This window comes from Artibeus jamaicensis, unplaced genomic scaffold (genome assembly GCF_021234435.1).
Source record: "Artibeus jamaicensis isolate MK-2021 breed Jamaican fruit bat unplaced genomic scaffold, CSHL_Jam_final contig_700, whole genome shotgun sequence".
NCBI classification, from domain to species: Eukaryota; Metazoa; Chordata; class Mammalia; order Chiroptera; family Phyllostomidae; genus Artibeus; species Artibeus jamaicensis.
In genome coordinates this window covers 82,790-99,574 of record NW_026521930.1, presented here as the reverse complement: position 1 = coordinate 99,574, position 16,785 = coordinate 82,790, and the positions used below count along the sequence as shown (strand labels likewise).

General features: G+C 41.2%; 1 protein-coding gene across 4 annotated transcripts in view; it reads right to left on the bottom strand.

Annotated features, from left to right (window-relative positions):
* Positions 1–16,785, bottom strand: part of METTL9 (methyltransferase like 9) — a 67,666-nt gene that overhangs the window by 25,223 nt on the left and 25,658 nt on the right. For all 4 annotated transcript variants that reach the window (XR_008392721.1, XR_008392720.1, XM_053671606.1 and 1 more), the window contains exons 2-3: positions 8,308–8,498; positions 1,689–1,898 (exon numbers count right to left, since the gene is read on the bottom strand). Coding sequence is in view for 2 of the 4 variants with exons in the window: in XM_053671606.1 (XP_053527581.1) it covers positions 1,689–1,898; positions 8,308–8,498 (401 nt within the window). In the remaining 2 variants the exon portion in view is untranslated. The remainder of the gene's footprint in view (positions 1–1,688; positions 1,899–8,307; positions 8,499–16,785) is intronic.

Below are 16,785 nucleotides of genomic sequence, written 5' to 3'. Positions count from 1 at the left end.
TCAACCAATTCTATGAGTGTCCTAATCACCAGCGCTTTGAACTGTGCATCTGATAGGTTGGCTATCTCTTTGTTGCTTAGTTGTATTTTTTCTGAAGCTTTGATCTGTTCTTTCATATGGGCCATTTTTTTTTTGTCTTGGTGCACCTGTTAGGGGCACCTATAAGGGGCAGAGCCTTAGGTGTTCATCAGGGCAGGGCAACCCATGGCACTGCGACGTGACATTGTATGTGGGGGAGGGGTTTGAGAAGGAACAATGTCACTTGCTCTGCTCTCTGCCAGTTTTCAGTCATTTCCCCTGCTACCCACAATCAAATTGGGCCCTTCTGGTGCTGATTCCCGGGTGGGTGGGCATGTGTACATTCTAGGACCCTGTTGGTCTCTCTAAAGAACTCTCTTGTGAGGCTGGCAGTGTCTCCTGCTGTTGCCTCAACCCCCGCTAGTGTTTTTAGTCAGAGGTTTGAGGCTTTTTTCCCCATACTTGAACCCCAGGTTGCGTGGTCTATCTCACTCCCCAGTTCTTCCTTTCAGTTTATCTGCACGTGAATATGGGATCACCCATTCCTCAATGCACCACCTCACCGGTCTGCCAACTGCTGCCTTGCTGCGAGTCTTCTCCACTCAGCTGCCCATCTCCACCCCTCCCACTGGTCTGGATGAATGTCTCTTCTTTAACTCCTTGGTTGTCGGACTTGCATACAATTTGATTTTCTGTCAGTTCAGGTTGTTTTTTGTTTTTAAACTTGTTGTTGTCCTTCTTTTGGTTGTGTGAGGAGGCACGCTGTGTCTACCTATGCCTCCATCTTGGCCAGAAGTCCCATGAAGAGCATAGTTAACATACCTCTCTTAGCCCTCAATCTCTCCCTCTCTCCCCTCGCCCTTTCTTTTTCTCAAAGAACATTTCTAGTGCTTCACAGTGTTTTATCCATAGAAAGGGGGGATTGTATATGAGTTATCAAGAGTATTAGCTGATTTTATAACTTCTTCACTTCTATTTAGTTATAGCAACCACAATGTAGTAGGGCATGCATGTTATGATAGATGGGGGGGGAGACAGTAAAAGGATCTCTGGTAAACAAGTCTTTGATAATGCTGAGCAGACACAGTAGAGATAACCTAGAAAATTCTAAAAATATCATGATACCTGCTCAGGAACATGCAAACACTTTCCTCCCCATACCTACTTTCAAAACACAGATATTTTTCAAAGTGGGGGAAGTCAGATTAGTAATGCAGCATAACTTAAGCCACTGTTACAACAAAAGTCAAGCATTCCAAGATTTGAAATGGTGAATTAATTTCTAATTGAAGGAACATGTTTCAAGTATTATCATACAGACCCACCAGGATTTTATCAGAGACAGATTGCTAGAGTGAAGAGGGATCTTACATATCACTTAGTTCAACATCATACAGACATAAGTCTTCTATAACAAGTCCCTATATATCTGATCTCCTCTTACCAAGTTGTCTCCCATCTGCTCTTTTCCTCCCAACAGTCCAGAAAAATACTGCCAAGAAAAAATGATCTCTCTCAATTCCCACTTAACTGTAATATGGAAAGTTTTCTCTTTTTTAGTTTCTAACCACGAAAGTGTTTCTGATTGATATCCTTTAAATAATACACTCTCAAAAAGAAATACATCTAAAACCAAGAAATATATACCAAACCATGTCTAAAAATTATACCTGTATTTCTTCTTCTGAAGCTGCCATATCATAGTTTCAGAAAGCTCAGTGGCATAAATTTCTTCAAAATGAGGGCTCATGATTTTTGTGACTTCTCCATCTCCAGCACCCAAATCAAGAAGTCTATGGGTTTTCCAGTCTGGATTAATTTTAAGCAGTTTCTGGAACTGATCTGGTGAAAACACAAACATTGAGCCTCTTCCTAGCAACCTGAGGGAAAAAAAAAGAGGACAAAAATGGATGAGTCAATATGAGGTAAGCACAGCTCATATACATATACAGGGTGACTTTGGTGACTCAGCACCAACAGCTTTTTGAACTTACAAAATGTTTAGTTTACATGATTATGTGATTAAAATACATGTAATATTTTATATGATTTATATGATTAAAAATTAAAGTTAATAAAACAAGAAAATACCTCTAGATAGCATCATTTGTCTTTGAGGTTGCAAGTAATACCCCAAAAGAAGTGGGGCAAAAACAGGAATAAAAGATGAAAGAGGAAAAGAATGAGAGGGGAAGGGAAGATAAATAAATGAGAAAAGGTGAATGTGAAAAATTTATCTCAAAATAGGAAGGAAAGATGGAAAGAGTAACATAGAACATATTTATTAGATGACAGACCAACAGAATCAGGCCACAACACTAGCCAATAACACTAAACAGAAAAACCAAATATGGGAGAAAAGCCTTTATGAAACTAAACAATGGGTAAGAAAGAAATAGTTTTAGTATAATAGATTTTTAAGAAAGAAAAGTGGTCCTTGTGATATCAGCTCATTTGCGTTAAGAAAGTAGATTCATACTCATATCAGTGTAATTTGTTATACAATTGGCTAGATGCTATTACTTCTAAAGATCCTAAAAACGCTCATACAATATCTTCTGGTCAAGATGGAGACATAGGTAAACAAGACTTCCTCTTCTCATAACCACATCAAAATTACACCTAAACTATACAACAATCATCATTCAGAACCACCAGAAATCAAGCTAAATGGGAGTCTTACAACTACAAAATTAAAGAAGAAACCACATCAACACTGATAGGAGGGGCAGAGACATGGAATGAACTGGTCCCACACTGAAGTGTGGCAGATGAAAATCAGGAGAAATATCTTAAAAGTGAGGGGTCCCAGCCCCACACCAGGCCCCCTAGCCCAGGGTTCCACTGCTGGCAAGAGAAGTTGTCATAACATCTGGATTTAAAAACCAACACAGACTGAGGCTGCAGAAGACAGAAACTTTCGGAGTCCCAGGCAGTTCTTTTTAAAGGGCCTGAACACAGATTTACTCAGACCCACTAGCTCTGAGCTCCAGTACTGGGGAAGAAGACTGAAAAGCACCAGAAATATGGGGAGGAACTGAATTGTGCTGCATCAGGATCAGAGTTTGGGAGAAGCGTTCTCCCAGACAGAATGCTGACAGAGTCTACTCTTCCTTTTCTGAGCTCTCCCCCCCCACACAAAGGTAGCAGATGGGTGCCATATCTGAGACTCCATCAACCTGGCTCATACTGTTTGACCAACCCTGGTGATTCCCTGATGCTCACCCCACACAATTTTCAGGCCCACCCAAGCTGTTTCCAGTAGCTTTTCCATACAAATGGCTTGTCTTGGCTCATGCTTCAGATTTGCCTAAATTCTTTAAAACAAGCAACATCTAGTCTGAGTGAGCCCTGTACTTCTTGTTAAGTGTCCCCAGGCCTGGTACTAGCAGCAGCTAGCCTTGGTTCACAGCTTGGCCTCACCTGGGCACCCCCAAGAGTTGTAGCAACTCTACCTAATACACAGAAACTAACACAGGGAAGCTCTCTAAATAAGAAGACAAAGAAATGTGGTCCAAATGAAAGAACAGAGCAAAGCTCCAGAAAAAGAACTAAACAAAATTAAGATAAGTGATCTATCAGATGCAGAGTTCAAAACATTGGTTATAGGGATGCTCAAAGAACTTAGTGAGGACCTCAACATCATAAAAAAGATACAGTCAGAAAAGAAGGGCACACTAATTGAAATAAATAAAAATCTACAGGGAATGAACAGTAGTGTGGATGAAGCTAAGAATCATATCTCACTAAGTAATTTGGAATATAAGGAGGCAAAAAAAAAAACCCACCTCATTAGTAGAGCAAGAAGAAAAAAGAATCCATAAGGGGGAGGGATTTGGAGGAACAAATAGGAAGGACACAGGGACGAGAACTAAGGGGGGTGGAAATGGGAGGGAGGTGGGGAGCAAGGGGCAGGGGAGGCTGGGATGGGAAAAATAGACAAAAAACTGTACTTGAAAAATAACTAAATAAAATTTAAAAAATAAATAAAAAAATTTAAAAAAAAGGATAGTATAGGGAGCTTCTGGGACAACTTTGAGCATAACAACACTCATATCATGGAAGTACTGAAAGGAGAAGAGAACAAGAAACTGAAAACCTATTTGAAAAAATAATGAAAGAAAATGTCCCTGATTTGATGAAGAAAATAGACATGCAAGTCCTGGAAGCAGAAAGTCCCAAACAAGATGAACCCAAAAAGGCCCACACCAAGATACATCATAATTAAAATACAAAAGCTTAAAGACAAAAAGAGAATTTTAAAAGCACCAAGAGAAAAGAAGCTAGTTACCTACAAGGGAGCTCCCATAAGACTGTCAGCTAATTTCTGAAAAGAAACTTTGCAGGCTTGAAGGGATTGGCAAGAAATATTCAAAGTCATGAAAAGCAAGGACCTACAACCAAGATTACTCTACCCAGCAAAGTCATCATTTAGAATGGAAGGGCAGATAAAGAGCTTCACCAACAGGAAAAAGCTAAAGGAATTAATTACCACCAAACAAGTGTTATATGAAATAACAAGGGTCTTCTTTAAGAAGAACAAGAAGATCAAAAATATGAACAATGAAATGGTAATACATACATATTAACAGCTGAATAACCAACACAAAATAAACAAACTAGCAGAACAGAAACAGAATCATACATACAAAGAATGTTTTGATGGTTCCCAGATGGGTTAGGCAAAAAGGTGAAGGGGTTAATAAGTACAAATTGGTTGTTATAGAATAGTCATAAGGATATAAATTACAGCATAGGGAATATAGTAGCCAAGAACTTATTCTATGACCTATGGACATGGACAACAGTGTAGGGATAGCCTGAGGGAGTGGGAGTATCTGGTTGGAGGGAGGAAAATTGGGACAACTGTAGTAGCACAAATAAAATATATATTTTTTAAAAAACACTCAAACATAGGAATGCCTTTGAAAAATAGAGACTGAGAGGAGTTAAAAGGGAAATCAAAGAGAACCCCTGGAAAAGAGGTAGAGATCATACAAAGTCTCATGGAAGCATCATGTGGAAATGACTGGACTCCCATTTAGGACAGGTTTTCTAGCTCTCAAATCCTCATTTGTCTACAGCACAGACCCTCACATTTCTTTAAGTACAGAATTATACAGGGAGCTACTGCTGGATGTAACAAACCTTAACAGGATCATCAAAAAATTCTAGAGTTAGAGGTCATCTGAGGTCAGAGCTCAGGAGGTCATCTCACTGGTCTACATCTAAAGGCACCAGAGAGAGAAGCACTGTCCACAAAAAGATTAAAACTGTCAAAAATAAATAAAAATTCATTGAGCCCAGTGTGTCTCAGCCAAGACCAACTTTGTCCTCTAAGAGTCATTGGTAGCAGGTGGGAGAGTATGGGGTAGTTAGAATGGCTTAGTGGGCAAGACCAGAAAAGTCAGATTTTCTGCAATGTGTGGGATAGTCCGATAACTCTACTTAAAATGTTAAGACGCTGACCTCAACACAAAGTTTCCAGCAAACGTATACCATGGAGAGGTCTGCCTCTCTAATTTGCCTTTAATTACCAAAGTTAGTGATGTCCATGTGATTTTTTTTTTAAGTGTTGAATAACCATCCTAGATTTTCTGACCACAATCTAAGTTCTTTCCAGATTCAGAGTCTGTAGAGCAGGTATGTGTTGTAGACTGCTCTGCTTAGCTTTAGGAATTGTATCTCGATCCCTTATGGCTAAGGGCGAGAGACGACCTGTAGAATGTGAGCCACAGGAGACAAAGCTTGTCTCTGGTAGCAAACACTGCCTCAGTTCCTCTCCCTGCCCCCAAAGCTTGGTTGGAAGTCAATGATGGGTAAGACCCCTCATAGCAGGGGCAACCTAAGCCAGATTCGATCACTTGGGAGGCCTTCATGGAAGGACTTGGGGGGCTGCAACAAAGAGCAATGGACTCTCACCCCCTGGCTTGACATAGCCCGAGTCCCCATGTTCTCTGGGAGAAGCGCTTCTTGGCTCTAATCCCGTTAAGCCTGAATACCTGATGGGAGAGTTGCAGCTCTTTGCCTTGCCAGAGCATGTCCTGGGGAAAAAAATCTGGCATCACAAAGACTTGCTGATAAACCTGTGAAATCTTCTCTAAGAGTGCTTTCATTCATATGATAAGGGTCTGAGAGGAAATGTGTATGTCTCCCAACGTTTTTGCAACTCTCTTCCTGACAGACACTGACTCAGACTCTGAAGCCCTCAGATCTCTTTGAAATGTTATCTACTGTTTGATCGTTGCTGCCCTGTATTCCAGTGTATTACAACCCAGTAAAAGCTCTGGAGCAGGGGGCTCGAGGCCTTTTTCTCCTCGGAGGAACTGGCTGCTGCTCGCCTTTGTCTCCCCTGAGAAATTGGTCACAGCCCACTCCTCCTCCTCCCTAAGCAGATCACATCATGTCTACAGTCATATTCACTTTCGTCCGTGGCACCCAGGTTCGGGGGAGGGGACTCGCGAAGAAGTCGCTTCCACAGGTATGTCTCCTCAAAATATCTTCCTTATAAAATAAATGCCAAAACACCTATCAAGTACACCCTTACTTAGCCTTTACCTTCCATCACAAAGGAAGTCTAATAAGCATCTTACGGTCTTACTTCAAGAAGATGCCATAGTAATTACATCTGTAAGAGATGCTCATTTATGGTAACAATCTATCACTGCCATGGATGTGCCAATGGGCTCAAAAGTAAGCTTTCAGCTGAGAATAAGGACACAGGGCAAGAGCTGTTTATGTTTTTGTTGGATGGGAAGGTGGAGAGGGGATAAGGGTTAAAAAAAATGTAGAGAGCTATAGACAAGGAAAGCCAAAAGGGTTACTGTCTTAACTGTACTACCTCTCTTTGACCAAACTGTGAAATTCCCCAGCAGAGAATTTTAACCAGGGTCCAATGGGGTAGAGATAGGGGCAAGTAGCTCAGAGTTTGAAATCTCCCCAAATTTTATGCAAAATGTTAAATGTAAGGACTATGAAAAAAGGATTCCTACCTTTTATTGCTTTCAAAAAGGTACAGGGCCCCAAAAAGGTTACAAATCATTGCTACAGTGACTTGTCTGCTTTTCAGTGAAAAAATAAATGGAATAGAGCAGAGAAATTCAATGCAGCCAATTTTAGAAACAAAGTGTCAGGCCCAGTTGTATAAATTCAACTACCAATACAAAAATAACTGTTTGCTGAAGCAAACTTCAGCCAATTTCACATAAGCAATGAAAAAATCAAGTAAGAAATCTTGAGAAATGGCTCTAGGTACTGGAAAACATATGTAAGAAACACATGACAAACTGGGGACACAGATATTCAGTAGACACTGGCTCTAAACCAGTGGCTTTTAGTGGTCCAACAAGCTTGTAAAGCACTGAGCTCTGCTGCTTTCCTCTTTGATGTTCTGGATTCTTAAGCCTTGGGATGTTTGAAAATGTGGCCAAGAGATAAAAAATATTCCTAGAGCTTTTTCCATAGATTTCAATGAAACAACCACTCTAAGGATAAAGAATTCCATAGTAAGTTTTTAAAAGTCTGGTGAGCCTAGACATCTAAGAACAGATACAGGAGTCTTCACTGAAAACAAGCCATCACCCACTGCTGGGTTGAAATAGATCCTCCCAAAACTTGCTCCTGGGACATGTGCTTAAGGCTAAGACCTTACTCCTCAGCTCATCTCTGTCAAGGGTTTGGGGTTAAGTATCTTGCTACTCCCTCTGCTAAATCAGCAGCAGCAAAAGTATCACCTGTTTAAAATACAGACTCTCAGGCCCCACCCTAAACCCACTGACTCTGAACCTGCATTTTAACCAGATCCTCAGGTGATTCCTACAGACATCAAAGTTGGGAAGCACTGCTCTAGGTACTTCCCATCATAAAAATTGGGACTAAGACTAATGAGGCTATTTATCAAGTTATGGTGAACTTAAAAAGCCTAAGCACAGACAGCGAAGACACTGGATCTACCACCAAGGATTTCCTCTAGCACAGGGATGTCTAACTCATTTTCATCAGGGGGACCACATCAGCCTTGCAGTTGCCTTCAAAGGGCCAAATGTGATTTTAGGACTGTATAATTGTAACTACTCCTTAACAGTTAAGAGACAGCTTGGTGCTGCTGCCAGGTAGAAACAAGGTGGAGGGCCAGATTTGGCTCACAGGCTTTGTGTTTGCTACCTATGCTCTAGCAGTTAAGTGTTGTCACTGCTGAGGTGGTCAACGTCCTGAACAAGATTTCTTTTGTTTTACATTTTCCTTTTTTAAAACCTATGGATTAAAAAAAAAAATCCAAGATTCACTTACCCATTGATAGATGTTCTAGACATAAACAGACTAAAAACTGATGACACAAAGGAGTGGTATAATTGGATAAATAGCCAGCCTGACTTCTCAATGCTGTTGTTTAAGAAGATCTGTGTTCCTTGATCGAGGTAACTCTGAACAAACACAGCCTGGAGCGATTCACATAATTTCTCTCTGTTGCATACATACCACTAAAAAAAAAAGAGGAAGAAGAAAAATTAAAACACACAACTGAAGTGTTATCTGAGAAGTCCAAAAACAAACACAGAAGACTGAGTTAAATCTAAGATTTCCAAATATTATAATCTCATAGCACTTTGAGGATAACCATTCTCCCTTATAATACTCATACTTATAAAGTATAAAACACTTCTTCATAGGTAATTTCTCTTTTAAGTCTCCTGACCCTTGAGGTAGGAAGAGGGTAGGGATGGGGAAGAGGCATTCGAGTCATGCAGCTTAGTAGGTGGCAGAGCCGGGCACAGTCCAGGAGATCTGACCCTAACCCAATACTCAGTCACAGTACCCTCTGGACCTTCAGATATAGGAAAGCTCTGCTAGCCTCTCCTTCACTAAGATGAAACATAAGGTGGCCATAACCAGCCCTGGCTGGTGTCGCTCGGTAGACTAAGTGCTGGCCTGCAAACTCAAGGGTCGCTGGTTTGATTCCCAGTCAGGACACATGTCTGGGTTGTGGGCCAGGTCCCCAGTGGGGAGTGTGCAAGAGATAACCACACATTGATGTTTTTCTCCCTCTCTTTCTCCCTCCCTCCCCCTCTGTCTAAAAGTAAATAAATAAAATCTTTTTTAAAAAATCTTTAAAAAAAAAGGCCATAACCAGCATTATTAACCTTGTTTTAGGTTAAAAAAAAAAACAAAAGTCACATAATACAATGATTTAACTCAAAACCACCAAACAAATCAATGGCAGAATATGCAGTAAAATTTAACACTTTAGTGACCAGATTAAGCAGCCTGTCTTCCTATACACTATATACAGACCTTTAAAATACTGACGTGTGCTCTACCAGGTCATATAATATTCTTACATACAGGGCACACTGCACTTGAGAAAAATTAGAAAGTACTTAAGGTCATACTGCAATCAATAAGAAAACAAAGTGATGATACGCTAAGAACAAAATTTCTAGGAATAGGCTATAACCAGAATATATGTTTTAGAACAAAACTCAAGAACCTTCACTGTGAGAGAAATTTAATCTTCCACAATAAATGGTTTCCATTTCCATTTAGATCCAGTGAACCAGAGAAAGGGGAAAGTAGACTGAAAGTTGCATCAGCTGTACTATCAGCCCCATAATTAGTGTTCTGGCTCTGTCATTTTGTGTGAGCTCAGACAAGTCACTTAATCTCTGAGCCCCTATTCACTCATCTGTAGCCTAGAAATGTTATTAGTTTCTATCCTGCTACTGAGAGGATTAAACATGATAATGCAAGCAAATCTTCATTATAGGAGCTGAACCAGAGGAGAACCCAACAATAACAGCAATAGGGTCCCTGTAAATACTGCCTGATAAATAAGAGTAAGCCCAGTCAAGATGGTGGTGTAGGCAGACATGGCTCACATCTTCACACAACCACATCAAAATTAAAACTTAAATATAGACTAACCAAGAATAACTATCACTCAGAACTATCAGAAATCCAGTTGAATGGAAGTCTGACAACTATGGAATTAAAGAAACCACATCTATCCAGACTGGTAGGAGGGGCACAGACACAGAACAGTCTAATCCCACAACCATGTGTGGTGGATAAAAATTTGGGAGGGATATCTCCAGAGCGAGGAGTCCTAGTCCCACACCAGAGATCCAGCCCAGGGATCCAGTGCCAGAAAGATAAGTCCTCAAAACTTCTGGCTGCAAAAACCAGCAGGGATTTGATGGGGTCCGTGACAGTGTGGATGGGGGAGAGACATTCATGCAGACTACCAAGTCCTGTGGAGGAAAGGGACAGCACTGCTTTTTCTCTCAAGGGGAGCAAAAAGCCATAGTGTCCGCCATGACAGGCCTTTATTGGGTTTCTCCACACATTACAAGATGGTCCTCATTTACTATGCACAGGTTGGCTTTAGGTGGTTACCCTTTACAGAAAACAAAGAAGCCAATGCCACTAATCACATCACAGAAGAGGGATATTTGCAAATGAAAAGGGAAAAGTGGTTGAACCAGTTACACTCCATATTGGGAAGTTTTAGCATAGATTTTAGGAAGTTACGGTAAGCACTTATTGTCTCAATTCAGGGTGAGGGAGTTTTAGCAAAAACAAGTCTCAAAGTGGCCCAGGCACATTGCAGGCCTGATTCCCCACAGAAGAACCTATCTGTGGGTGTGGGTCCTGTGCATCTCCAAGTGGGAGCTGGGCCCACACCACGCAGAACAGTCTCCTACAGGGACTGAGTCAGTGAAGGAAACTTCCGGAGCCCCAAGCAGTTCCTCTTAAATAACCCACACATGAACTCACATACTCAGACTCACTTCCTCTGAGCTCCAGCACTGGGGTAGAAGCTTGAAAGGCATCACTGACATACTGGGGGAAACTGAAGTGTCTGGCATCAAGGTGAGCTGAGGCCATTGTCCTTTTTCTAAACCCTCCCCCGACGGAGGCCAGCAAACTGGTGCCATATCTGAGACTCCATCACCTGGCTAACATTGTTTCACTTGCCCTAGAGATCCCCAGAGACTCCACATCACCCAACTTACAGGCCCATCTAAGCCATATGAATGGAAAAGGGAAATGGAAAATGGTCTTGGCTCATACTTCACAACTTCCTAAATCCTTTCAAACAACAGCTGGCTTTAGTGAGCCCCAGGCCCAGCACTGGCAGCAGCCAGCCTAGGTTCACAGCTTGACTTTGCCTGGGAATCTCTAAGCCCAGCACAAGTAGCAGCCATCTCAGATTGCTTTATAGCTCAGGAAAGGCAGCTCTAAGCAAAGCACAGTGGGGGGCGGGGCTGACCTTGGCCTGAACCACCTGGGAAATCCCAGGGCCAGTGTACCCAGTGGACAGCTACAGACCATGTTGGAGCACTACCACCCTGCCCCTGTATAGCTGATTCTCCACAGAGGGTGCAGGTTGGTGGTGGTCAGAGCTCACAGCCAGTCCTTGCAGCTGACTTGCCTATATAATCCCTCCCACTGATCTGCCAACAGCAACCAAGGCTCAACTAAAAGAGAAGGGTGTTCTAAGCCCATACAGAGGGCACACCTTGAATACCCAGCTTGGGTGATAGGAGAGGGTGTGCCACTAAACCCTACAGGATGCCTACTATATTAGGCCACACTACTAACACATGGAGTCAAAGCAGCTTGAGCTAATATAATACACAGAAACAAACACAGGGAGGCTGTCAAAATGAGGAAACAAAAAAAACATGGCCCAAACAAAAAAAAACAGATCAAAACTCCAGAAAAAGAGCTAAATGAAATACAGATAAGCAATCTGTCAGATGCAAAACAATGATCATAAGGATGTTCAAGAAACTTAGTAAGGACCTAAACAGCATAAAAAAGATCCAGTCAGAAACAAAGGAGACACTAATTTAAATAAAGAACAATTTACAGGGAAACAACAGCAGATTGGATGAAGCAGAGAATCAAATCAATGATTTGGAACATAAGGAAACAAATAACAACCAATAAGAACAACAAGAAAAAAGAATCCGAAAAAATGAGGATAGCATAAATAGCCTCTGGGACAACTTCAAGAGGTCCAACATTCCCAACATAGGGGTGCCAGAAGGAGAAGAGAAAGAGCAAAAAATTAGAAATGTATTTGAAAAAATATTGAAAGAAAACTTCCCTAATTTGGTGAAGGAAGTAGACATGCAGGTGTAGGAAGCTGAGAAGGTCCCAAACAAAATGGATGCAAAGAGGTCCCCTTCAAGACACATCATAACTAAAGTGCCAAAGCTTATAGAGAATCTTAAAAGTGGCAAGAGCAAAGTAGTTAGTTACCTACAGGGGAGTGCTCATAAGACTGTTGGCTGATTTCTCAAAAGAAACTTTGGCCCTGGCTGGTGTGGTTCAATGGATCAAGTGCTGGCCTATACAGCAGGGGCCACTCCTTCAATTTCCAGTCAGGGAACATGCCTCAGGTGCAGGCCAGGTCCCTGGTAGGGGGCACAGGAGAGGCAACCACACATTGCTGTTCCTCTCCCTTTGTCCCTCCTTTCCTGTCTAAAAAAAAATACAATCTTTCTTAAAAAAAGGGACTTTGCAGGCTAAAAGGGACTGGCAAAAAATATTCAAAGTTATGAAAAGCAGGGACCTACAGCCAAGATTTCTCTATCCAGCAAAGCTATCATTTGGAATCGAAGGGCAGATACAGAGCTTCCTGGACAAGAAAAAAAAATTAAAGGAGTTCATCATCACTAAACCATTATCATAGTTAAAGGGACTTATTTCAGGAAAAGATCAAAACTATGAACAATAAAATGGCAAAAATACATATCCATCAATAATTGAATCTAAAAAACAAACTAAGCAAAGAAGAACAGAGACAGAATCATAGATATGGAGAGCATCCTGATGGTTGCCACATGCGAGGGGCGTTTGGAGGAACAGGTGAAGAGGTGAAGGGATTAAGAAGTATAAATAGGTAGTTACAGAACAGCCAGGGGAATGTAACACAGAGTATAGGAAATGGAGTAGCCAAAGAACTTAAATGTACGACCCATGGACACGAAAAATGGTGTGGGGATTGCCTGAGGGAGGGTTGAGGGGGCAAAAGGGGAAAAATCAGGACTAAAATAGCATAATGAGTAAAATATAATTCTTAAAAAAAGACTAAGCCCATGAAGTACAATGATGGAACCACAGAGCCAATCAGTTACTATTAATCAATTATCTGCTAAAAAAAAAAACAATTTTTCTCAGTAAGGAGCAAAAAGCAACTTGTTTCCCCCTGACAAATATGACTATCAGCAGTAGGTGTTCCACAACTGCTTACACTATTGGTAGTCCAATTTTCTAGTCACCCTAAGCTTACTAAATGTAGGTGAAATCTTGCATAGTTATAAACCAATACAAACAAGCAAATAAGTACATTAAAATTTCAAACATTGACTAACATTATACAAACCCTGTACTCTAAACTGGATAAACCAAATCCTTCCAATTGTTGATTGATCTGTATTAATTTACCATTTAAACATTGTTACCAAAACTACTTGAACCTAAAGACTAGTTTTATTTTTACAACTATATGACAAGCTCTGAAGCTTCTTACATTTAAGGCTTATACTTTTTCCTTGGTCTAAAAATGTTCACCCTTAATCATTAACTAGTTCTTAATACTTACTATGCCTCAAGGTATGCCCTGTGCAGGTCATAAACCACTTTTAATACTTGTGACCTCCTGGTGCACATTTTGAACTCTGTAATACTAATGCCACTCTGATATTTGTTTTTCATTCTCTGAAATTATTAATCAAGATGAAAGTCATCTCCTTGGTAACAGGAAATCAGGTACATTCTATTAATGTGGACAAGAACTCATTCAGGTGAAACCAAAGGGCTAAGAATTCCTTGTCATCCATTTGTATATGAAAAACTGGAACAACAATGAACTCTGACTTGCAAAACTAAGCAATACGTGGCAATGTTAACTGCAAGTACTGTTTTCAAATGCTAAAAGAAAAAAATCACATTTTTAACAGTATTTCTCTCAATTCATCAACATTAACACATGTGGTTGAACCTTTACTGCCATGCTTGTCTTTTAGAAAAGAAATGGCTTACTGAACAAAATGTGTACAGAATAAAGAGCAAAACCCTCTCTTTAAAGATAAAGGTTGAAGGATTTGGAAGATGGCAACAGAGTAGGAAGGAGCAGATTCCACTTTCCCCTACACACAGGAGAAAAACCTGGCTGAGCTATGGAGGAATAGAGCAGCCAACAGTACCCCAGCATATATGAAAATAAAAGACTAAAAATTGTAGTAGACACTGAAAAACCAGAAGGTAAGGAGACTGCTGCAGGACAATAAGGTCCCTGAAACCATGGCTACAGCCCCAGACCCGGTGCCCTGTGCCTGGCACTTGGCACTGGTGCTGGGTCTACCACAGACTCCTTGGGAGTGGTGGGCCTGCCACAGAGTCCTTGGGAGAGAGCCAGGTCAGCTGCTCCCTCCCTCCCCAGCCAAGCAGGGTTTGAGCAGCACCGGCAGAGACCTGGTTGCTTGAAGTTGCAGAGAGGAGAATAAGGACAAAGAGGCAAACACACAAGGGCCATGATCACCCACAGTATGTGGTTGCTGGCTTGGGAGAGTTGAGAATCACGCAGTGATGCACACTGACCCCAGTAGTCACTGGTCTGGCTGAAGAATTGGGTTGTACTGAGCGGCAGGCTTGAGTAGGAGGAATTTCTCAAAAAATAAAACTGTTTGGGGGATTCTCCTGCAACAGCCACTCAGCTTACTCCCCACCCAGTTGGGCAGCAATTCCAAGGTTGCACGGAAGGCCCTGCATTTCCCCATAGCACTGGGAAGGGATCGTGTCCAAGCCGGAAGGACCCAGGCAGCCTGGCTGGGCACATGCAGGCACCCGCACCCCAGCCCACAGCAATGACCCCTGGGGAAAGAGCAATCTAAAGACGACCTGGATCCCCTGCATGGGGTGCTGGGGAGAGGCACCAGACTAGCTCTTGGGAGAGTGCTTGCAAGAATGACTGAGTACATATCGGGAATGGAGAAAGGCCACATCAATCGCCCCTCAGGCTGCTGCAGCCAGCAAGAGCACAAAAACTGGTTTGGCCAGTTCAAAACCAAAAAGAGGTATGTTTTTTTCAAGTAATCTTTTACTTTTTAAATTTTTATTATTGTTTTATCTTTCAATACCTTTTCCCCCCTCTTTCCTTCTTTCTTGTTTTATTCCTCCTTCCTTTTTTTCCAATTTTATCTCTTCTTCCTCCCTTCTCCTGCCTTTTTTTTTTTTAATTTTACTTTTTTACACCCACAAGTGAGACAAAAAACTTGGAACTATGAAAGGACCAGAGCTGGACCCAAAGAGGGGGTATCCCAACAGTTGAGACAGTGAGACAAATTTCACTTTGTATTGCAGAGAAACTACAAGTTACTGCATATTTGTATTATTTTTTCATTATTCTTACATCTTTTATTTTAATAGCATTTTTGTATTCCTTTTCTTTCTGTATAGTCTTCTTTGCTTGGCTGGTTACATTGTATCATTTGACATATTTCCCCTGTTCTCTCTTCTACAGTGTATTTCTAATTTGCTATCCTTTACATCACTTGTGTTTCTTTAGCGCACTACTCAAAGTCCTATACCCCCATTCATGTTACCCAGATCACATAGATTCTGTCATGATTCTTGCTCTAATATTATTGTAAATAATAGCTATTCCATACAATCGTAAATACTTCACAACACCCCTCCCAGACCTTAGCCCACTTCACAGTTTCCTGAACTCTATTATTGTAGTGGTTAACTCTATTCTCTCACACACTACACCTATTTTCTATCCTTTACTCTGACCTTACCTCAGAATCTGACCTCCCACAACCTCATTGCTTTCTAGGTCCAACTCACAATCCTTCCCTCCCCAACAAGAGTCTTATCTTCTTACCATCCTTTCTTAAAAGTGGCTAGTTGGGTTGAAGAGCATGGTTAACACTATACATAGCCAAAGGATCTCCAATCTCTTCTCTATCACCTGCTACTATAAATATCATAGAATACTCACCTGCAGTAGTAAATCATTTTGACTTCCCCTCTAACTGATCACAAAAAAAAGAGTAAGTGGAAGCAGTGAACACCAGGATACCCACTGGAAGAGGAAACCCAACAACAGATAACAAAGGAATGACCAACAAATAACAACAGAAGAAGCTGAATGAGGGAGTGAAAACCACACAAACCTTAATCCAGGACCTATCTGGAAATACAGCTAAATAGTGGAGAAACTATCCAGTACAAACAACTGAACAAGAACAAAAGAGAATCCTCAAAACCTTGTACACACAGAAGAACTAGCTTTAACACAACCTGCCCTTATGACCACAATAAATTACAAGAAGTGGTGGACAGAGTGACCATCAGTTAACCAACTGGTGGGAAGGACCCACAAAAGAAAGATCCAGAAATGATCAAAACCCAAAAACAAACACAGAGCCAACTTAAATGACAGCCCAAGACAAGTGAGCTTGAGAGATCAAGGAGACTACACCACTAGATCTTGCAGGTATTCTACCACAGAAGTTCACACCATAAACCCAGGGAGCCAGAACAAATCAATTTAAGAAGCTGAAGCTAATAAGAAGAATCTCACAAACAATGGGAAGACAAAGAACCAATCCCCAAATGGAAGGAAAGGAGGAAGCCTCAAAAAGAATGCTGGATGAAATACAGGTAAGTCAACTATCTGATATTAAAATCAAAGCACTGGTTATCAGGAAGTTCAAAGAGCTCACAATGAGCTACCAGAAACTACAGGGG